The sequence below is a fragment of the Danio rerio genome, chromosome 18 (genome assembly GCF_049306965.1).
Source record: "Danio rerio strain Tuebingen ecotype United States chromosome 18, GRCz12tu, whole genome shotgun sequence".
Lineage (NCBI taxonomy): Eukaryota > Metazoa > Chordata > Actinopteri > Cypriniformes > Danionidae > Danio > Danio rerio.
In genome coordinates, this window is record NC_133193.1 from 47,787,576 (window position 1) to 47,812,710 (window position 25,135).

The 25,135-nt window shown below is 35.0% G+C and overlaps 1 protein-coding gene across 1 annotated transcript; it reads right to left on the reverse strand.

Annotated features, from left to right (window-relative positions):
* Positions 1 to 4,064: 4,064 nt before the first annotated feature.
* srpra (SRP receptor subunit alpha) lies at positions 4,065 to 23,823 on the reverse strand. Its single transcript, XM_692426.11, has 14 exons — positions 23,550 to 23,823; positions 19,678 to 19,761; positions 19,421 to 19,584; positions 16,870 to 17,030; positions 16,621 to 16,777; positions 14,200 to 14,353; positions 13,024 to 13,148; positions 12,810 to 12,928; positions 10,590 to 10,676; positions 10,268 to 10,440; positions 8,731 to 8,944; positions 6,270 to 6,433; positions 5,811 to 5,909; positions 4,065 to 5,093 (listed from the first exon to the last, which is right to left on the reverse strand). The coding sequence occupies exons 1-14, from the start codon at positions 23,670 to 23,672 to the stop codon at positions 4,965 to 4,967; spliced, it is 1,953 nt and encodes a 650-aa protein (XP_697518.3). The 5' UTR covers positions 23,673 to 23,823; the 3' UTR covers positions 4,065 to 4,964.
* Positions 23,824 to 25,135: the final 1,312 nt, after the last annotated feature.

The window sequence follows — 25,135 nt, forward strand, 5'->3', positions numbered from 1 at the left end:
TATCCAAAACATACATTTAGGCCTTATTTGGGCTCATAAACAATACAAAACGTATACAGTCCGTACAAATCTCTCATCTTTCTTCTTCACCAGCACATGTAACATTAACATCTTGTAAAAAAGTAATTCCATCATTTCGAGTTCATAACAGTCCAAAAGGCGATGGTAAGTTTAACATGGCAGTTTGTTCATGTTTTAGGTTGCCGAATAACTCATTTATGCACGCTACTTTCATGAGCTCGAGTTCGTCATTTTACACTGTACCGCACCACTCAGTGAAAACAGGCCATTAGTCTTCAGTGTTATCCGCTTGTTAAGTGTGATGTGCCGAGAAGCTGCTTCCGGGTTCAAGCAATATATCAAACTGTATGGAGAGACTAAACAAATGACTACACATTTTTACAAAGTGATGTCATGCTTTCAAAAATGACGATCGCAATATATATATATATATATCTCCATGCTTAATATGAAATTAATGATTTTTTACAAATTGTTAAAATTTGGGTGACTGTAATGCAAAAAATACAGAGACTGTTGTGTACACCATGATTTTATATCAAATTTGTCTACAAAGATGTCTTAAACACATTTTCTCAATTCAAATGAGTAGCGGTTTGGACCTGGAAACAGTATTTCATCCGTCACGACTTAACAAGCGGATATGGTTCTTCATAAATCATTGTAAAATGCATTATATAATTGCTATACATCACGTTCCTGTAGCATTTCTTTTTCTTAGCAAGGATGCATTAATTTCAGTCAGATCCTACAGTTATGATGACGTGTGTGGAATTACTGTTTATCAAACAGTTGCCACAGTTTCATGATTGTTTTTTTTTAATACACTGTAAAACCCCAAAAGTTACGGCAAAGAGCTTAGAATGACCAAGAGGCGACACTCTGGTGCAATTTGGGAAACAGCCACTAAAACAGCAGCCATTTTGTAATGAAAACTCCAATAGAACAACAGCATATTATAAGTCTGTAAAATAAACTATTGAAGGTGCTGATGATTGTGATAGTAAGTGTTGTATTGTCGTCTTTCAAGTTGTATCTCAGCTTTAATGCGCTTCTTAAATAAATAAATAAAAAACAAAGCAGCTGCTTGCCATCCTGACAGCAATTAGATCTAATGGACAGCCGATCCTCTTCACTCCAAAATGGCGGAATCCGGGGCTGTTGCTGGGCGCTGCTGCTGCAATGGAATGTTCTATTGAGTGTCGCCTCTTGGTCATTCTAAGCTCTTTGGTTAAGGTGACTCAAACCATTTGAGGAAAACAACTGCAACAAACCATTTAGGATCAAAAACTAATCCTAATGAGTCCTGTGAACTTTTGAGCAATTTGAGCACAGTAAATAAGTATAAATGAAGATAACTCAAACCTAAAAAGTACTGTAAAGTTAAGGCAACTCAAACCGTTTAAGGAAATCAGTAGCTACAAGCTATTTGAGTTAAACTAATCTATACAAGTACTGTGAACGTACTCCATTGAAGTAATGAGGTATTTAATGAATGAGGTATTTAATGAACTCATTACCTTCAACACTGAGTTCAGAACTCTTTTTAATTAAGTAGAAATAACCTTCAGTCAATTTTGGGTAACTACACTCATTTCAGCTGACTGTTGGGTTTTACAGTGTATCAATAAGAACTATGATCATTAATTATGTAACAATAAACACTTGCTAGCAGATAATAATAAGAGAATGATCTGTAACAGATCAGGACACTGAAGACTGAGTTCAGCTCTGACTTCACATCAATAAAACATTTAATAATGGAAAATCCGATTTTTTAAAAAAAATTGAGTGTTTCATTCATAGTATTACTATCTCTACTGTATCTTTGAAGGAGACTTCTTGCAAAAGCATTACGTTACATTACTGAATTAGGACTTGAGACATTTTTTACTGAATTAGGACTTGAGACATTTTAAAAAAAAAACAAATCTGTCCTGCGAGGAGGAAATGCAATAAACTCTGTCAGGGTGACTGATGTAGAAATCAAAATGTACGTGATTTCTCAAGCTTTACCTGTAGAAGCAGCTCAGCTTCCATGAAACTACTTGAACTCTTCACCAAATTGAGGATCATATGATGCCATCGCTCCTTTCAGTACATGCTATTGCACTTTGACAGTTAGATCCCATCTATAGTCATGTATGATTTAAAGAAAAGACATGTACACAGTTGTTTATACACCTTTTGTATTTGATCTCCCCAGTTTTATCAGCTCTGTCTACAATTGTCTTTTAGGTATTTATATGCTCTTTTAAAATAAAACATCTGTTTGGTACCAAACGCGTTGTTATTATTGTAAGCAAATACATTTACTATGAATTTATATAAGAAGTGGGATCTGCGGTTTTGTAACTTGAATGAAGCATTTGGATTCATTACCTCAGATTTGTAGTACTGTTTTAACACCTATAATTGATAACAAAAAGAATCTTTCAGTTTCTTAAATGATTCATCAGAACCTCCTTTACAATTGAACAGGAGTCTATATATTTCTCGAATCAAATTGGCTGATAGCCATGAGATATTAAAGTAATATCAGCACTCATACAGCCTCTTTACCCTTGTTTATTACTCTGTCCACACGAGTGGCAAGCAGAGGACACTACAGTTTGACAAATATTGCAGCTGTTGGAGAAAGTATTTCTGAGGCTTTTTTAGTTGAGAATGTAGTTGTTTGGATCGCAACTGTGCAGTTTATTAATAAGGATAGTGACTTTTAAATATTTTAGTGAATCAGCACGTTGGCAGCCATTAGCCTGTCATATTGAGCAGAGCAAAGATGGTTGACATTTCGCCTCAAGACGGCAACAGAGACTGTATATGTCCTTTGGGAAGAAAAACAGCATTTTTTTCAGTGTATGTCTCGAACTACAGCTGAATAAATCATTACATAAAAGGTAAGCCACATCCTAAGTTGATCCAAAGAGCTTAGAATGAGCAAGAGGCGACACTCAATAGAACGTTTCATTGCAACAGCAGCGCCCAGCAACAGCCCCGGATTCCGCCATTTTGGATTGGAAGCGATCGGCTGTCCATTAGATCTAATTGCTGTCGGGATGGCAAGCAGCTCCTTTGTTTTTTATTTATTTATTTAAGAAGCGCATTAAAGCTGAGATACAACCTGAAAGACGACAATACAACACTTACTATCACAATCATCAGCACCTTCAATAGTTTATTTTACAGACTATTTTACAGATATTCATTCCAAAATGGCCACCGCGCCATCTAGTGGCTGTTTCCCAAATGGCAGTAGAGTGTCGCCTCTTGATGATTCTATGCTCTTTGGTTGATCTCTCTTTTGTATGTTGTATTGCTGTATTTATACCATAGTAATCTGGTAGTGTTTGCTTTGCTTTGGCCTTTTCGAAGTAAATTATTGTGATATTCCTATTGCAACAGAGAAATCTGTAGACTGATGGCATTTCAGCCTTATAATCTTAAAATGTGATCAAAATCACCCGTTTCTTCATCATTTTAGACATTACGCTAGAGAATAAAGTAAATAAACAAAAAAATGTTACGTCAAATTAGAAATGACGATCCCTTTTAAAGGCATTCACCCCAACCCTCTCCATCATTCTCTTCTCAGATGGGACAGTGGGGTAAATTAAAGGTTACAATGGGTAAACAGGTCTGCGGGCCCTACTTTGATCATCTCTAGTCTAAAGTGACGTCTGTGAATGAGCAACGGTTTCTGCTGTTCTGTTGTCAGCTGCAGATGTGAATGAACAGCGGAAGTAGTTCCTCGTACAAAAGTGATTTTGAGACTGTGTTTGATTTTCTTTTGTATATACACAATTATGCCGTTGAGCTGTTGTATAAATTCAAAATCACACGAATAGCTGAATATCGTCACTGGTGGGACACTAAGGCACTTAGCCTGCGTCCATGAGCCCACGCACGCCTCCCACCAGTGCCGAAAAACAGCCACATCGCACTGCTATTTGTGTGAAATTGCTCATTTATGTTAGTGGAAAAAGATAATAGCAGTACAGAAAGAAACTACTTCATAGCACTAGTAACAAACAAGTCATAAATACAGGCTATTATAGCAGCTTTATTTAAGAAATATTACACATTCTTAAAGTACGACAAATCTTCTCTATGAAGCTCTCCAGTCTTGCCATTGTGCTAGCACAAATTAATAAGAGGTGCAAGAAAATTAAGACCTGACTTTGTTCTAAAATAAAACGATAAAGGGGAAATGGCAGTACAGTCACTGATCAATTAAAACAAATATGTAACATCGTAGGAATAGTTTGGTTTAACGCAGCATTTTTAAAGTCTTTACTGAGGCGCCTTCGAAACCTCACGCGCCAGATCTTTCAATACCTTTTAATACCTTTCATATCCAGCGATATGAAAAGCCTGAGTAAAAAAAAAAGAATGAGAAAAGGCAGCGTTTATGTACGCAATCGATTCAGGAACAACTGTAATGCAATGAGCCGAGGCACTATGGTAGTGAATTCATGAAACGGTTTGGATCTTGAATGTACCTACTTACTTAATCAAATAAAAATAGACAAAAATACATTTAGAATATATTACTGTATAACATCTGAAAACACCTCAGTCCATCTTGATTTGAGTTTTTTTGTAAGCTGAAAGTATAAGAACACTTGTTTGTATCAAACAAAACTAAGTGCAAAAACACTTATTAGCATCTCAAATGTAAAAACCGTCATATATTAGTGCTGTTGTCTGATTGGCTGGTCTGCATGTCAATCAAATATGGTGGCTGAGGTGAAATCAAGTCCAATGATAATCCTTCCACTCATTAAACTGAATTAAACACCTTTTTTTTCCTGGAACAAAAACACAAAAGTCCTAAATATGAACTGAATTTCAGTTAAACCTGTAGGAAAGCAATAAACACCTATTACTTCAACACGTAGGCTGAGAGGGTCACTGTGGAGAGCCGGCAGAAGCGGATGATCTCAGGCCTTCATCAGTGCACTCACCACGGCCCGGGCGTTCAGGCTGCGCAGGTCACTGTACGTCTGCCCGGTGCCCACAAACACGATGGGCTGACCTGTGATGTACGTCATGGAGATAGCAGCTCCCACCTGTAGGCAACAGCGACAAGTTTCTCTTACAGGGTTCCCAGTCCTTTTCAAGGACTTTGTAAATCACTAAGAATTTTGAAACCGAGCACCTCTAGCATATGCAGCTCAATGAAAGTCCTTCCTGTTCTTAACCTTTCACTTACACTTAATATTTACCTTAAAATGTTGTAATGAGGTTTGAATGTGTCGTTTTCATAAATGTTGTCCCTTTTAAACAATCATCAGCTGCAGTAAAAAAAAAAAAAAAAGCAAAGTTCCTAGCTTTTATATGGAGTATAGTATGTTTGTGCATGAGAGAGAGACCGTTGTGTGCTTACTGTACCATGATACGTTGGGGGAAACACTCTAATCTGCACACACTATAATCTGCTGTCTTACTCCACAGAACTCCATATAAAAGCACAAGCCTATCTAAAGGGTTAAAGGTGCCAAATGATGATCAACAGTAAAAAAAAAAATAATAATTACAAATAGTACCTCTTCCCAACAGGGAAAACCATCAACAATGCATGATTATAGGTGGTGTCAAGGCTTTGCAATCAAAAAATGTCATTATAACGGACATAACCATAACCAAATGTGAACAATACACAAGGGTTAAGTTTGCCACTGAAAATAAGAGTAAAAAATGTTTTCAAAGCCTTTAGCTTGACAAACAGAAACTTGACAGGTCTTCAGCGCAAAAAATGTGACTAAAAATTCTGAATGAAGTCTTACCTTGTCATCAATAGTGTCAAACTTGGTGAGGACGATGCCGTCAATAAGTCTAGGCTTGTCTGACTTGGAATGATCAGCCAGGGCTCGATTAAATTTAACCTAGAACACAGAAAACACGCATGTATTACTGTCTCAATATTGACAGAACAAAATGGAAAGATGCAAGTCAGGACAGGCTTCCTCAAGCTTAATTGAATTCATTATTAGGTTTCGGTATTATTTTTATACTAACAAATTGCCATATAGATGAGTTATCAAAGTGGTAAAAATGGACAAATCAGTTTATTTGAAATTGTATTAGTTATTATAGTTCATCCGGGCTCGAAATTAACTTTTTTAAATGATGATGTCGTTTTCATTTTTGGGTGAACTATTCCTTTAAAGTAGCACAAAACAAACTGGATTTTCAAACGGTTTGGAGCAGCGCCTTCTAGAGGACAGTTCTGAATATACACCTACCAGCTGGTCCACAGCCTCATTGCCCACAAGAGCTTCTCCCACAAACAGCACCAGGTCCGGGGTGTTGACAGCGATCAGCTTAGCCAGAGCCGTCATTAGCGGAGCGTTATCCTGCATACGGCCTGCCGTGTCGATCAACACCACGTCAAATCCCTGGTTACGGGCTGCAGAGACAGAGAGATGTTAGCTAATGCACTTCTACAGTTTCATGTCCTTTAAAGTGAAAGTTCACACATTAATCTGCACATTATTTTGCTTGTTTTAAGGAAAAACTCACTTGATTTTGACTTAATATTTCTGAAATCATGTTTTTAATTGTATTTATTTTTTATAATCAGTCTTCATTATTATTTTTAGGAAATTTTACATGCACTAAAAGAAAACAAAACATCAAATTATTTACAAAAGAATACAATTGCAAGTATACAAATAAATAAATCCATTTACAAACACATACAATATAAAGATACCAAAACAGTGGTATATTAGCAGCAGGTGATGAAAGTTATATAGACACGATTTGTTTTCGCTTCCTTCAGAAATCTTACAAAGGGACATATATTTGAAAATTTTGATTTTTTTCTAATGCCAGACAATGGGACAATTCCTGCAACCATTGTTTAAAAGGGATTTCTGTTTTTACCAATAAGAAAATGCTTCTTGATTTATAATTTTAAATATTTTGGACTAGAAACAAGACAAAGCTACATAAATAAGCAAAAAATAGAAATTCTGTCATCAGTTCCAAAGATGAATGAGTTTCTTTCTTCTGTTGAAAACAAAAGAAGATATTTTGAAAAATAGAAGAAACTGGCAGACATTGATGTCCATAAAATGTCATTGAAAGTCAATGGTTACCGGTTTCCAACATTCTTCAAAATATCTCCTTTTGTTTTCAATAGAAAAAGAAATTCAGAACGGGTTTAGTATAACATAAGGGTAAGTACATCACAGAATGTTAATTTATGGCTGAAATATCATGTTATCATCATGACTAAATATTTCTGAAAGCCAAACAATGTTCTGTGTCTAGAAAATGCTTCTTGATTTAAGATTTGTTTTTAGATATTTGCACTAGAAACAAGACAAAAACTATAAATAAGGAGAGAAATGGAAATTCTGTCAACATTTACTCGCCCTCAAGTAGTTCCAAACACATACAAGTTTCTTTCGTCTGTTGAAAACAAAAGAAGATATTGTGAAAAATAAGAAACCGGCAGACAATGACATCCACAGTAGAAAACAAACAAACAAAAGTCAATGGTTACCGGTTCCAACATTCTTCAAAATATCTTCTTTTGTGTACAATAAAAAAAGAAACTCAAAACAGGTTGAGTACAAGAAATAGGTGAGTGTTAAGTAAATTCTTGGTGATGACAATTGTAAAAGTGTATGCTGCACATAGAAAGGAAGTAGGACTTTTATGTTCTGTAAAAAGGTCACTTCCGGTGTGAGCGGGAGTTATTGTTATTGTTGGTGAACGGCCATGGTGGTCATGCAATAAAGGAGACAAGTTCAGAACTGTTGTTTTCATTAAGTAACAGTGAGTACATGATCACAGAATGCTCATTTATGGCTGTAATATCATGTTAACATCATGACTAAATATTTTTGAAAGCCAAACAATGTTCTGAATCTAGAAAATGCTTCTTGATTTAAGATTTTTTAGACTAGAAACAAGACAAAAACTATAAATAATGAGAGAAATGGAAATTCTGTCAACATTTACTCGCCCTCAAGTAGTTCCAAACATGTACAAGTTTCTTTAGTCTGTTGAAAACAAAAGAAGATATAAGAAACCGGCAGAAAATGACATTCATAGTAGAAAAAATAAAACAAAGAAAGTCAATAGTTATCGGTTTCTAACATCCTTAAAAAATATATACAAAAGAAAAAGAAAAGGGTGATTACATGATGACAGAATGTTCAGTTTTGGCTGAAATATCACATTAACATCATGACTTATTGTTTATGAAAGCCTCACAAATGTTTTGTGTGCCTAGAAAATGACTCTTAGATTAATTTCTTTTATATATTTTTGCACACGAAACCAGACAAAAACTATAAATAAGGAAAAAAAAAAAGAAATTCTGTCATCATTTACTTCCTCTAAAGTAGTTCCAAACCTGTATGAGTTTCTTTCTTCTGTTGAAAACAAAAGATATTTAAAAAACATATAAGAAAAACTATTGACATCCATAGCAAAAAAACAAAAAGTCAATAGTAACAGGTTTCATCATTCTTCAAAATATCTTCTTTTGTGTTCGACAGAAAAAAAAGAAACTGATTATGGTTTAAAAACCACACGAGGGAGAGCAAATGATTAGGTTATTTTCATTTTTGGGTAAACTATCCAAACTCAATAGTTACCAGTTTCCAACATTCTTTAAAATATCTTCTTTTGCGTTCAACAACAAAAAAAAGCTCAAAACAGGTTTAGAACAAGAAAAGTGTATTTTACCAAAGGCAATGGCCTCCATGGCGATCCCCGCAGCATCTTTGCCATAGCCCTTCTCAAAGAGCTGGACAGCGGGCTGGCCTCCGTGTTTCTCAGGTGGATGTAGAGAGTTCAGCCGGCGCTGGTGAGTCCTCAGCTGCTCCACCGCTCCAGCACGGAACGTGTCACAGGCCGCGATCAGCACAGTGAAGCCGTTCTCAATCAGCCAATAAGAGATCTGTACAAAATAAATCAAACCCGAACCCTTTTAACCCTTGCAAATTTTGACTTAAAGCTTTTGCTCGAATGTAAATAAAAGCTTTTTTTCTTGTACATCATTTTATTATCTTTAGGGAGAAGCCCATCTCATTTTCAGTAATGCTGGTTGATTAAAAGTAACTGAAGTCAAAATTTGCCAGGGGTATTTCAGGTCCAACTGTATATAAATAAATAAACAGAAAAATAGTTAATCCTATTTAATATGCAGATACTCAATTTCTTTGTATTATTCTTAGTTTTTTTTTTTTTTTTAAATCAATACACATTTTTTTACAGCTTAATAAAGTGCTGCTACTTTATAAAACATGTGTCAACCTCCTGGCAGCAAATGGGTTTCTTTAACAGATTTCAGTGCTTTAAGAAGGTTCAAAATAAGTCACTATCAAACCAATATACAGCATGGCAGAGCCAGAAAAAACATTTACGACTATGACTGTGTTCGTCTGACGGAAAAAACAAAAAACAAAAAAAAAATGTCGAGTTTAAAATATACGCCGAGGATAGCTTTAGTAAATTATGTAGTAATTTACATTTTTGTGTGAACTTTTCCTTTTAGCTACATTAAGCAACATAATTCTAAACCATTGCTTAATCTCTGTTCAGGTCAATATCAACATTAACAAACATTCGTTCATTCATTTTCTTGTCGGCTTAGTCCTTTTATTAATCCGGGGTCACCACAGCGGAATGAACCGCCAACTTATCCAGCAAGTTTTTATGCAGCGGATGCCCTTCCAGCCGCAACCCATCTCTGGGAAACACATTAACAAACACAACTTTTGATTTCAAAGGGACTATTTACCCAAAAAATAAAAATTCTACATCACATTTGTTCCAAACTTTCATTCATTTCTTAGTTTAGTAGAATTTTTTTTCTTACTATGGATGTAAATGGCTGCAAATTCAAACATTTTTCAAAGTATCTTCTTAATTAGAAAACCTCTTAAGAACAGCAACATTTTAATGACCTCACTGTCAATATGAAACAATATGCAAACATTCATATTGATGTGATCTAATCTGATGCTTTCCTAACAGAATTTTTCTCACTACTGTCATATATTTGGTGCGTTTATTTAGCTATTTACAGGAAAATTTTACTTTTCTTTTTTTGTATATTGAAGCAGTGAATAAAATTCAGTTTCTTGCAAATGAATTATTTATGCATGGTCGCTGCCTGCAATTCACTTAATGGCCACCAGTGTCGCTGATAACAAAGGGTTTTATGTATTTTACATAAACCCCATAGGCAAAACCTGCTAAAATGAACCGAACAATTCACCTTGGCAAGATTGGTGGACTTTCCGACACCGTTCACCCCACAGAAGGTGATGACAAAGGGTTTGCGCTGAGAACGAGCCTCCAGCACATCTCTCAAGATGTCCACACGTCGCTTAGGCTGCAAGATCTGCACCAGCGAGTCCTGCAGAGCCTGCTTTACCGTAGAGGCCACCGCTGGAGGAAGAAAAGCCAGAACGAGATTAACGAGAGCAAAACCTTATCCAGAAAGACAAACAGTGGACATATCGGCGTGGGAACATGCAGATGTCTGTGGGAAGGCTGTTGTTTGGATGGGCTAATCAGCAGGTGTGTGCTGGACTCACTGGTGAACGTGCCCATGACTTTGCCCTCCAGTTTCTTGGCCACAGAGTCACAGAGCTGAGAGGCGATTTCGGCTGCTACATTCTTTGCTGAGGAGAACAAAGTAAACTAGCTTGATCCAGGTATACTGCATGTAGGGTTACACTTTTTACAGAGTAATCATACATTTATTAAAAAGAACAAACAACATACAGTGGGTTAAGATGATGGTTAGTTGCATGCTATTATGCCATGTTAAATATGTTTAAAGTTTCACAAAAACATCCTAAAATAAAGTGTTTATATTGACCATAAAAAAAACTTAAACTGCTTTTAATTCAAGCTGAAATGAAACAAAGACTTTTTTTTTTTTTTAAATAGTATAGGAAATACCATGAGAAATTCCTTGCTCTGTTAAACATTTTGAAAAAAATATCACAGGAGAGCTAATAATTTTGACTTAAACTGTATATAATTTCTCATTTTGATTGAATCCCGCTTACTAATCACAGATAAACTTTTCAATATTTTTAAAGATACAGGCCCAAAATAATTACTTACTTGAATCAATCATTATGGCTTGAGCAAGTTCGATTTGTTAAATGCCCTGATGATATTTATTTAAACCAATTTATTTTTATAAAATATTTTATTTTGTCTATTTTAATATATATATATATATATATATATATATATATATATATATATATATATATATATATATATATTATATATATATTTTAACAATTTACTTTAAAAAAATTATATATATATATATATATATATATATATATATATATATTTTTTTTTTTTTTTTTTTTTTTTTTTTTAATAGATATATAATCTTAGTTTAATTATTTATTTATATGAAATTTCTTTTAGTCAAATAAATTATGCCTTTTTGACTATAGTACTTTGGTATTAGATGAATTTATATAAATGTATTCAATGCTTTCCACACATATCCTTTACTTGGGTGGGCCGCGCAGGTATATTAACCACCGCCCAAGTATATTTAGTGACATTTATCTTTTACACTTTTTCGCCCAATAGCCAAACATCCACGATCCATTAACTAGAGGGAAATCTTCTCTTGTTCTGCATGTTTCCTACTTGTTGTGTGTGCGAGAACAGTCAACACTCCTACAGACAATCCCAGAGACCTACAGAGATGCGCCTTTAATTTCTAAATCTCCTAAAATGTCCGGGATTCGTCTTTTGGGTTGACTTTCTAAAGCTGTCATCATTTTTATTTTAAGCCTAATTTACTTTCATTTGGCTTTGCAGCTGACAGTGCGTGCAAAGCTGCAAGACAGGGAGAAACATTTTATAATTAGTTCTTTGATAAAACGACTCCCGATAAACCTTTCAATTTACTCAAAGAGGACAAAATTACATCTAAACTGGCTGCAAAATGTTTGTACACCGTTGGTGTAGAAATGGTTAATTAAGTAATTTGCCTCATTTAAAAAAGTCACTTTTATTCCTGTAATTATTATAATTTGTAGAGGTTTTTATTCCATAGATGTTTTTATTCCTCTATGACATTTATTTCACATTTGCGGTACGTTTATTTCTTTAATTTGATGATGCTGATGTATTTTATACATATCTAACATGCTTTGGCAATACTGTACAAAATGTCAGCAGCAGATTTTACCTGTCAGAGGGTGCACATGGCCCCTGAATAAAATAAAAGTAAAACAAATAGTGGAAATCTTTTTATTTCAACAGTCTTAAAAAAAAAAAAACTTCAACCTATTGGAAGGAAACGGTGTATAATAAATAAAAATACTGTAAAAATCACTTGTTTTGTCTCATGTAGTTAACAATGTACATTGGGTATAAGGTGTGTTTCAATCTGGCTACCACCGCAAGTATATTTAAAACCTGTGGGAAGCAATCTATAAAGTTTTTAATTAAGGTTTTTACATTTCCATACATTTCATATATCATTTTTGCATTTCTTATTTTAAATGCAGCACCCTGATCTACCCAAAAAACATGTATTCACTTCATTTTACAACATGGAGGTCAGATATTTTCTCTGAATGTGTACGATTTCCAGCTGATGCACCACTATAAGCCAATAAACAGTAATAGGTAATAGCTTTTAGGATGGTAATTTTAGACTGTCCACCTTATTTTTACTTTAAGAACCCTTAAAATCTTGATTAAAAAAAACAAAAATGTAGTCAAAAGTGTATCAATTGATTTGCTATGAAGGGTGAGTGATGTCATACCGATGAGGTGGTCCTTCATCTTGTCCAAAACTGGCTCCATGTCCTCCTGAGTCAAATTCTTTGATCCCACCAGGCCTTTCAGCATCCCAAACATCCCCCCAAAACCACTCCTTTTAGCTCTGCAGAGAAAACACATCGGAATGAGGCATCTCTACAGCGGAGGATTCAAAGAAACCAGTTCAGATGTTCAGAATTCAATGCTTTGACACGTTACCCTGTCTTCTTAGTGTTTGTGACCACCACCTTCTTCTCCTCCTCCTCCACTTCTTCATCCTCATCATCTGAAGACTCGTAATCCACACCTCGCAGGTCACCTTTCATTGACTCCACCTGGATGGCCTGGAAGAGGAACACGGTTACTAAATTTCATCTGCAAATATAGTCTTAACTTAAAAAATTAAGGAATGCATGTGTTTGGGGATAAAAAGTGGAGAATTTAAGAACCAGATTTGCTATAATGGCCATTTTTTTGGCCAATTTTCCAAGACAATTTAAATAACTCTATTGATCAGTGCATCTGCATAAAATATGAACAAATTACAGGGAGAAATTAATACAACAGAGCAGTGTTTCCCAACTCCGTTCCTGGAGGCACACCAAGACTACATGTTTTTGATGTCTCCCTTATCTGACCTGTTAATATCAGGATTTTGAATCTCTTCTAATGTTAGAAAGATGTTGGAAATGTGTACTGTTGGTGTGCCTTATGGAACAGGGTTGGGAAAACTGCAATAGATCAACAATTAACAAAATAAACAGTTCTTTACAGTTTTCTGAACAGTATTGAGGTGTTAAAACTAAATAATCAAATGTAAAATAACACTTTATAAAGTAGTCAACATTTAAATTAAAATCCTTTAATCAATGTTGTCCTAAAACTATCCAACACCACCCATTCTTGTTTTTTGTAACGCTTTTTTGATCCATTTCAAATGTTGACTACTGTAGAGATCATTGAATAAACAATTCAGTACAGTTTATGTTTGTTAAAGCTACAAAACGTATCATTTCTTATGCCCAAATGGTTTAAATTCACCTAAAAGCGTAGTCCCAGGCCCTAAAAATCTTTCCCTTTATTAGGGTTAAACTATGCCTGTGTTGTGGGTTGAGAACTGTGTTTTCAGTTTGACTACAATCCCAACTCAACATTGCAGATCCTGTGATGTGACTATTGCTGAACTTATATTGATGCTGAAGCAATATATATTGTGCAGCCCAAGTACCAAACGTTATATTACTTTACTGTTGTATTTTGTGCAGTGGACGAGGTCAAATAGAAACAAAAATGACATGATGCATGCAGCCATAATTTAAATCTTCGACATTTAAATTTAATTTAGTAACACATGGTGCTAAGTCTTCATATGGGGAATAAGGATGGACTGTTCACCGGTTCAGCTGTTGCATCATTGTCTTCAGACTTTGCGTCATTGGAGTTGTTGCCGTTGGTTCCACTGTAGTCCAGCTCTCCAGAACTCTTCCCGCCCATATCCCACACACGGTTCACCTTCCCCTTTGGCTTCCCTTGGGGTTTAGGGGACTTACTGTGTAATAATAATAAAAATAAGTAAAATATTTAAATATAATATAAAACTTTTGAAAATGACCTTCCATGTAGTGTGTGACAGCTCTAAGTGAAGTGAAATATCCAGCTAAGGCTTAAATTTGAAAGTGCGGCATGTTTAAAACTGTTGATTCATTTATAAAAGAGTTGACTCAAAGTGGTTAAAATGAATCGTTGAGGTAGCGAATCTTTTGCCGTGTCAGCGTGACGTCGATACAGAACTCCCCAGGCCATTGGTTGCATGCGCAAACCTGGGAAAATTGAAACCCCTGGCTCCACCCACAACCAGTGTAACAGATGCTGGTTGAATCATGTTGCGAAGACACTGTGCTCTGAGGTGTGAGGGAAAGTTATTTTCCCTACCCAAAGATGAGGCTGTGAAGAGTCAGTGATTAAAGCTTATTTTTGCAAAAATACCTCAGCATTATACCCCCAGCCTTGTGCTGTGTCCCTGTCATTTTTCTGACAAGTGCTTCAGCAATCTACACACTTACAACAAGGTATTCATCGGCCGTTTATAAAAGGAAGCATCAGAAAAGACTATTGATGTATGGGACTTTGTCAGAGCTTGACAGAAACTTTACAGTACACCGTTCATATTTAGTTTCTTCCTCCAGTTCACAAGTGTAAGTACGTGTGGTTAAAATAGTTGCCTCTTTGTTTTCTCTAGCTTGCAAAATATGTATTTAATTGTTTTGTTACTTGTAACCGCTCCACGCAGCTTGTACTGTATCAGGTTAACTCTTTATACTCTTATCTCGCATCTAATGCCATGTTGAAAACGTGGCGCGTGCCACTTTCTTTGCGGATTTAAATGCATTTGTGAGCTCATGATCCTCTGCCGTTTGTCATTGTTACGGTCAAGTTTCAAAATAGTTCAACTTTTGTCGCTGTGTGGATTAATACTGTCCATCGGACCAATTAGCTCATAGATCACTGAATCAGATTAGACCATTAGCATCTCACTTTAATATGATCAAAACGTTTTGATAATTTTACTATTTAAAGCTTGACTTTGCTGTAGTTACATCATATATTATGACTGACAGAAAATGAAAAGATGCTATTGTCAAGGCTAATATGGCAAAAAACTACGCTCTCACTCTGGTGTAAGGCCCTGTTAACACGAATACCTTTTCACATCATACCTGCACATCATGTGACCACACACACATTCTGGCATGCGCTCCAGCGTGTGTGTACATCTGAGCTCCAGACAGTCAGCAGTTGCTTTGAGCACAGAACCCCAGGAAAGAGCTGTGCACGTTGGACGATTCATCAACAATCTACTGCTGACTGGATCTAATCTCTGTATATTTATTGAACGTGATATTTAATTAATATTGTTGTCTATATCTAACGACATATTCCGCGACTATACCCGTCTTTTGAATCTATTGTTCACAAGTAACAGGATTTGGCAAAGCGCAAAGATAAAATATTATTTATGTAACCACCTACACTGATTCAGCACAATTGACTGATTGATTGCCTTTAATTCCTATAATGCATAAACTTTTTATTCTACTTTTATAATAGACAATATTGATTACTGAAACTGATATACAGCAAACTTCAAGGTTTCGTATTTTTCACTGAAAATGAAAGGAGGCAGTGATGTTATAGGCTCCGTTTTGTTATAAATATGCATAAAGTGAAGATGACGGTCATATAAATATGTAGCTAAATGATGCCGAACGTTTTTGGTGTCTGTTTAGTTGTTAAAATCAAATTGAAAATTGACAGTACCTTATATCATGTTTTTATTTTATTGTAAACTTAGCCAGGGTGATGTGAATGATGTTATAGTGTACACTGTTCCCTTTGAAGATTCACCAGATGTGTCCTCAGGAGTTTGTTTTTTCATATCAAACTTGTGAAGTCCTTTCAATAATATTATTGAGTGCCTAAAAATAGTGCCATGTTAAAAGTGACCAAGCTGGGGACTATTTTCACAGCACAGTTCCTTGATTTTTACGGTGGAAAGAATTATTGAGTATTGGCATATGTCTAAAGTGAAGTGCCACTGGTCTTTTGCATTCAACCACTTGAGAGTTACAATTCAATACTCAAAAAATTCATTTTCAACAATCTCTGGAAGAGGTCAAAAGTGGACAAGCTCAAAATTGTTTACACCTGCATTTCGCATCATCCACATGTGACTGCACTGACAAAAAGAATACACATTACTACGGGGTGAAATCAAAAATGGATCTTCATCTGCCATATATGCATAATGTCTCCTACCTGGGCTTTTCTGGTTTTCCTCCACCCAGCTGTTTGCTGATGAACTTGGCACGGTTCCTCTCAATCTCATCCTGGGTTAGACTCTCACTCCCGTTCTCCACTGCTTTTTTTGCAGGAGCCTGCGAGGCAGCTTTAGCTTTATCCCCTCCTGATTCAGCTGATAGTGAAAAAAAGAAAACACGTGAACAAACCAATAAACTTTCAACTTCACACTCTCTCCAGCAGTTTCCAGATTTAATCGACTCCCACCTTCCTTTTTGGCGTTTTTACTTTTCTTTCCTCCTTGCTCCTTGCTTTTGTCTGCATCCTTGGTCTCGATCATAGACTTCACAGTTTTCTTGGATTTCTGGGACTGTTCGAAAGTCCTCATACTGGCGGGGCCCTTGGCTTTGCTGCTTTCCTCCGCCTCCCTACAAAACACAAAGGAGTCTGATTATTTATCTTATTATTATTTTATTATTTATTTACCTCTTGCAAACTACAAATGTTGCATAATAATTGTTTATAGTTAAATTATGATATTATATTACATGACGATAACATGAAAATGTAGTGAAGGACCACATTATTATTCAAACGTTTTGTGTTGGCAAGACTTTAATGTATTTAAAAGTACAATATTTATTTATTTAATTGTAACTGCAGTTAAAAATACTATTAAAATTTAAGCTTTTCTATTTAAGAATAAATTAAAATGGTGTTTATTCCTGTGATGCAAAGCTAAACTTCAATCTTCAGTATGATATTATCCTTCAGAACGTTGATTTGCTACTTAAGAAACATCATTAACAATGTTAAAAAGAGCTATGCTGCTTGATAGTTTTGCGAAAACTGTATTACAGATCTTATAAAAAGCCTTATGCATTTGTGAAGTGTGCTTAATACAGGTGAGTGGGCTTGACAAACCACCTGTAGAAAACATTCTCTCTCTACCAAACAAAAACTCTAGCACAGGGATTCTCAACCGGTGGGCCTCAGCAATCCTGCAGGTGGGCCGTGAGATAGCTTAAAATTAACTCAACATTATACTGTAATTTTTGGATTTTATTATTAATATGCGACATTAAAATGATCAAAGTAAAGCACTCTCCTGTTATATAATTGATTACTTTAAACTCGGTGCAAAAACAGACTCATGATTGCGTCTGCAACTACACGCAAGTCCACAAACTATGCGTGAAAGGAAAGTGAATGTCTCTGTGTATTTATTGTGTGAACTATTTAATCCGCATAGTTGTGCAAATCAATGTTCTGTGAGTGTTTTGTAAGGGACACGCGCCCATACAGTAGGATCTAGCGAGGCTCAGTTGTGTTTCTGTCATAGAATGTACAATTAACTTGCATAGGAGCTTTAGACGCGCCCGGGCTGAGCTGTTTACTGTTCCTGTCAGCGATCTCCCAATAATATCCAGCTGCGAACTCAACCGCCATCAGATCGACGCGCATCAAAAGATTTAGTTTTTTTTTTTTTTTTTTTTACATTTGTCCCTATATTTATGAATAATAGATATTTAATTGTGTGTGTGTGTGTGTGTGTGTTTATATATATATATATATATATATATATATATATATATATATATATATATATATATATATATATATATATATATATATATATGTGTGTGTGTGTGTGTGTGTGTGTGTGTGTGTGTATGTGTGTGTATATAAAATTATATATAAATATATAAATCCTTATGTATGTATGTATGTATGTATATATATATAAATATAAATATATATATATATATATATATATATATATATATATATATATATATATATATATATATATATATATATATATATATTTATATATAATTTTTAAACATACACAGATTGTTTAAATACACACACACACAATTTATAAACTAGGCTATAAGTTTTAGTGTTATATATAATTAAATTTAAACAAAATTATAAATTTTTTTATTTGTCGTATATTTTTTCTACTTTTACTTTCTATTATTAGCATTTTATATAAAAATAATTTTATTTAAATTTAATTATATATAAACTAAAACTAATAATAGTAATAATATATATTTGTTAATAAATAAGGGTTTAAATGGACAGTTCAGATCAACATTTTAGAGAAAATGTCAGACAGGTGGGAAAATGGATCGCAGAGCAAGTGGGTCCTGAAGTGAAAAAGGTTGAGAACCCCTGCTCTAGCACTTAATTCTCTGAGCACTAACAGTTTCTTTGAATAATTAGCGCTTCTTGTACGTATTGCCTTTTCTTGTTAAATCACTAAATGCCTCCTTAATTGTAAGTCACTTTAGACAATAGCGTCTGCTAAATGACTAAATGTAAGCTCTGTTTAAATGTGAAACATCTCTCTGTTATGGATGTAACATTTCTGGTTTGCTTTGCTTACCACTGTAAAATACAAACCTATACAAACAACTTAGAAAGGGTTTTGCTATTTTGAAAAAAAATAATTTTTTCCACATGGCAAATATGACATTGCAAGTTAAATTAGGGTATTTAAGCAGCTTTTTATACAAATGACATAGAAACACATATTACTGGTGTGCATCTAGAGATAAATCAATGGCAGAGACATATATTAAGATATCTTACTGCTATTGTGCTTGCTATTAAGTCTAGGTCTAGCCTTAAGCCTAACTGGCGGATAAAGTGAACTTGTCTTGAATTAAAAACATAAAAACATATTTTTGACAAAAGTACTAATATTCAAATCCAAGTGTTTATATTTTTTGCTGAAGCATTTTTGATTTATATTGACAGCCTTGCATTTCCCAGTCTTACTGTACGTGGGAAAGCAGTAGCTCACCGCAAAAGTCTGTGGAAGTCATCTCCAAACTCATAATTATTGAGGAGAAACTTTAGAGCTCCTCTCTGCTCCAGCTCATTCTTGTATCGATCCCTGAAGTGGAGTTGGACATCATCTATGAACTTGTCCACGTACTTCAGCATCAGATTTGCTTGAAAACCCACCTGAGACAGATCAGAAAATATATGTTAAAGACTGATTTGATGTTTTATTGATCAGATCACATTATTTAGACTGAAAGCAAAATAAACACTCACCACAAACACGAGCTCAAACTCGTTGTCCAACTTGTATTTTAGACTGAGAGTGTTGTGGGTGAAGAAGTTATTTCCACTCCTCTCCTGGAAATATAAAAACAAAAGCACGTTTTACTTCAAATAGGCTTTAACATAGGAATTGTTACATTATAATTAATGATGCTACTTCTCAAAATTATTTCATGGAATTGATTGCTTTCATTTTTTATGAACCAAACTATCACAAATTTCCACCTGCATATAACAGGGTGTTTCTTAAATATTTTGAAAATAGTATGTGAGCCGAGCAATTTAAGACATATTTTTAAAAAATTATATATTTTAAAAATTAAACCAGAAAACCCTATAATTTTTTCTTATTCCATTGGCAGATGTTCTTTATTTGTGGTTTTAGGCATAAACTTACTCAATTACATTTTTTTCTGTCCAGAAAAAAAGGTCCATAACGTCTTAAATTAGTTAAAATTTGCTTAAAAATCAGCTTTATTTAAGAAATGTAACATATTTGTAATAAAAAAAATATATAAATCAGGACTTGCAAAATCTGGTAGCCAGAAGACCTGGGGCTACTGTTTTTTTTTTAGTCAGGCTACCAAAATTCATCAAAACCATGCCTGGCGGACCATCTAGATCAGGGGTGGCCAATCCTGTTCCTGGAGATCTACCTTCCTGCAAATTTCAGTTGCAACCGTTATCAAACACACCTGTCTGTAATTATCAAGTGGATTTCAGGTCCTAATTAATTAGTTCAGGTGGGTTTGATCAGGGTAGGAGCTAAACTGTACAGGAAGGTAGATCTCCAGGAACAGGACTGAGCACCCCTGATCTAGATGGCCCGCTGGGCATGGTATAGATAGATTTTGGAAGTAAACGTGAAAAAAACACACTCATGACTTTGGGCTACCAGGTTTTGCGAGCCCTACAAATATACTATATTGGTATACATTGGCGGCAGATGGAACATATTGAAGTGTTAACATCTGTTTGTATACTACACCTTTCTTTGTCTTTTTTTTCTTTTCACAAGACGATTGTGATTTTTGTTTTATGAGTTTACATATGCTTTGTTTTGACAGTCTGCGGTAAGCACTGTATGTGCAAACAGCGAAATAATATTCTACATTTAGAACCAAAATTATATAATCTACCTGAAATTTAAAAAAATTAACTATTTTACATTTTAATTTGAAATCTATTCCAAATTTCCAAGTGACCAGTGGTGGAAAGAGTACTGAAAAATCATACCATGGTTAAAGTATCATTACTTGCCTAAAAATGTAGTGCAAGTGGAGTAAAAGTATCTGTTGTAAATATTACTCAAAGTAAGCTGATGCATTTACATGTAATTTGTGCATGTGTGTGTAAACGTAACATTCTGTAGTGCATTTAGTTATTGCTCAGCAGGCACTCAACGTTATAAGACGTTAATATTAGATTTAGGTTGTGATGTCAGCTGACCAAAACTCAGTGTCTAGCCAGCGTCTGAGGACAACGTTATTTTGATGTCCAATAACGACTTCAAATGACATTGATATTTGATTGATTTTAAGCTGTTAAAAAGCGACCAAAATCCAACATTGAGCCAACATTTTAAAACAAATCAATATCGACATCAAATACTTGATCAAATTATTTATCAAGTATGGAAACTAAAATCCAACATCTGACAGACATCATAGGGGTATCGTCCACACAACATCAAGCTGTAACATCATTAGACATTGATATTTGATTGATTTTAGGTTGGACGTTGGACATTGACATCAGCATGACATTGGGTTCTGATGTCAACCTGGTAAGGTTGAGGAGGTTGGGGAACAATGTCAATCTGACATTGTTGATGTCCTGTGCCTACTAGGAGTTTAAGTCCATTTTGGTCATCATACAGTAAACATCCATCATCTTCTCATCAGTGTCATGCATCTAAACAGTCGTGTAAAGATTTTGGACATCTTCTTGGACACTTTTATTGCTTCCAAATAGTTTGCTGCAATTATAAATCACCCATGTATTGAGGTTGTTTATTACGATGTGATTTACCATCTATGTGCGATTTGATTGGGCAGGAATCACAGGACTGATTTTTTCTAATCCCCATAGGCAAGACAAAATAGTGACTGCAGGTTGAAGAAAAGTATTGTAGTAAAAGTACAGATACAAAATTAAAAATGTACTCAAGGGAAAGTAAAAGCACACATTTTTAAAACTACTTAGTAAATTACAATTTTTGAGGAAAAACTACTCAATAACAGTAGTTTGAATATTTTTAATTTGTTACTTTACACAATTGTAAGTTGACAACTTATGACATGGCTACTTTTGAAAACGTTGTCTAAAATTGCATACAAGTACGACTTCAAAATACATTAGCACTATTTAATTGAAATTTATTTAGAATTTGCAAACAATACTTTTATGACATGTTATTAAGAAGGTAAAGTTCCAAATATAAAAGCAAATTTACCTCGGCTCTCTCTCTAACACATGCACTGTAAAACCCAACAGTCAACTTTATCAAATGAAATGTGTAGTGAAAGTTAATTCTACTCATTTGAGAAGAGTTTTGAAGGTAATGAGTTAATTAAATATCGCATTACTTGAACTTAAATGGAGTAAGTTCACAGTACTCATACTCATTAGTTTAACTCAAATGGTTTGTAGCACTTGGTTTCCTCGAACAGTTTGAGTTTCCTTAACTTATTGGGTTTTACAGTACTCAATAGGTCTAAGTTCTCTTTATTTATCGGGTTTTTCAGTGCTCAAATTGCATTTACACAAGTGGATTAAGTTGACAGTACTCATTAGGATTAGTTTTAGAACTTAAATGGTTTGTTGCAATCCGTTTTCTCAAATGGTTTGAGCTACCTTAACTTTTTGGGTTTTACAGTGTGGCATCAATATTACGCACCTTACATAACTGTCAAACACACCCAATCCAAAACTCTGATTTAAATACCACACAATGCACATGTAGTTCAATATTAGTGCTGTTTTTTCATTTTTTATTTTAGGTCTGAAATAGCACGTGTGACAGTAAAACAACATTAGCACGGTTTAATTAGCTGTGAACAACGTTGTAACCTTACATTAATAGTCAATGGCTGCTAATATGATTTTCCTATTTAGAATTTGCAAATAATACTTTTATGAAATTATATTAAAAAGATAAAGATTCAAACATAAAACCAAATTTACCTCAGCTCTCTCCAACACATGGCATCAATATTACGCAATTCACGTTGCTGTCAAACATACCGAATTCAAAACTCTGAATTAAATGCCACCTAATGCACCTGTGGTTTAATATTATTAGTCTTGTTTTTTATCTACTAATTCACAATAAGCCACGTCAAACCCTTACAACTCAAACCATGTGTTAGTTGGACCAGACAAGCTGATGTATCAATAATAATCCGGCTGTGTGAATCTCTCTCTAACGCATCAATATTACGCAGCTCACGTCACTGTCAAACGCACCCAATGCAAAACTCCGATTTAAATGGCACCTGATCCACCTGTAGTTCAATATTAGTGTTGTTTTTATATCTTATCCCTCACAATAAGCCACATCAAACCCTCGCAACTCAAACCATGTGTTAGCTGGGCCAGACAAACTGACATATCAGTAATAATCCGGCTGTGTGAACAAGGTGTCGAGATTACGCAACTCACGTAACTGTCAAACGTACCCCATCTAAAACTCCGATTTAAATACCGCCCAATGCACCTGTAGTGTAATATTAGAGTTGTATTTGATCTCCTACTTTATAGTAAGTCACATTAAAACCTCACAACTCAAACCATGCGTTAGCTGGGCCGGATACATCAGTAATAATCCGGCGCAGGCCGCGGGGATCGGGGTTTTAACGTACCTGTAGGATGACGGAGCGGATGAGCGCGTTCACAGGCCCGGTAAAAGATTCAGTCACTCCGGCGCCCTGAAAACACCACAACACGATCCCCCCTTTACTGAAGATGGCGAAGAAGTCCAGCATCTTTGCCAGTCACCAATGAAGCCGACACCACGGGGAACAAAACAAACACCGTTCAACAAAAACCAAACGCGTATAAAAAATAAATATGTGCTCTGAAGTTGCCCTGCGCTGTCGTGAACGTGCGCAGCTCTGCTCGCCTGCAGTCAGAATCAACGCTCACGATCAGACACGTCAGTGGCTCATAGGGGAAGTGACGCAACTTCCCGTGGAAAAGACGCATGATCGGAGTTTGAAGTTTCTGATGTTTCTTTGATTTCTCATATTATACATTTGAGTTTATTATATATTCACTTCATTTTTAGATCTAGATTTTTTTATTCACTGAATCATTCTTAATGTATTTTTATTTATTTATACATGTTAATTTATTGTTTATGTATTTTTCTTACTTATTTAGCTTGTCTCTTATTTTTTCTTATTTCTTTCTTTTTTCTGAATGTAATTGCTATTGTTAAGTGCTATTTGTTAAGTAAGTTAAAGTAAGTAAGTTAAATTGTCTGTAGTGTATGTGTGTGAATGAGTGTATGGCTGTTTCCCAGTGCTGGGTTGCAGCTGTAAGCGCATCCGCTGTGTAAATTATGTGCTGGATAAGTTGGCGGTTCATTCCGCTGTGGCAACCTCAGATTAATAAAGGGACTAAGCTAAAGAGAAAATGAATGAATGAATAATAACAATAACTAAATAAATAACTTCTGATTAATTTAATACTTCTTTCTCCTTGATTTATTTTCTATTTTATTTTTTTGTCTTATTTATTGTATTTTTTTTCTATAAAATTTAACATTTTAAAATGATAGTGAAGTAGATTGGTGCATAAACTGCACAGACATTCCAAATGTGTGTGTGTTTTAATAATAGTTTATTTTTTTTAAACATACATTTTAAAAACAAATGGTTAAAAATCATGTTTTTGTCATAGTGTGTGTTTAATTTATGTTGTAGAAGAAACCATTAAAGAGGTGGTGGGGTGGCGCAGTGGGTAGCGATGTCGCCTTACTGCAAGAAAGTCTCTGGTTCATGCCCTGGCTGGATCAGTTGGCATGTCTGTGCAGAGTTTGCATGTTCTTCCCGTATTCGTGTGGGTTTCCTCCGGGTTTCCCCCACAAGTCCAAACACATGCGCTATAGGGGAATTGGGTATGCTAAATTATCTGGTGTGTGTGTGTGTATGTATGTGTATGTGTGTGTGTGTGTGTGTGTGTGTGTGTGTGTGTGTGTGTGTGTGTGTGTGTGTGTGTGTAAAAATGAGTGTGCATGAGCGTTTTCAGTGACGGCTGGATAAGTTAGTGGTTCAATCTGCTGTGGTGACCCCAGATTAATAAAGGGACTAAGTCGAAATGAAAATGAAGTGAAAAAAATTGATAAAGAAGCCATTTAACTTCTTAACACCTTATACTTTTGTAATTACATTCATTAGCATAGTTGGACATTGATGAAAGTTGTTAAAAAATCATTTTACAATTT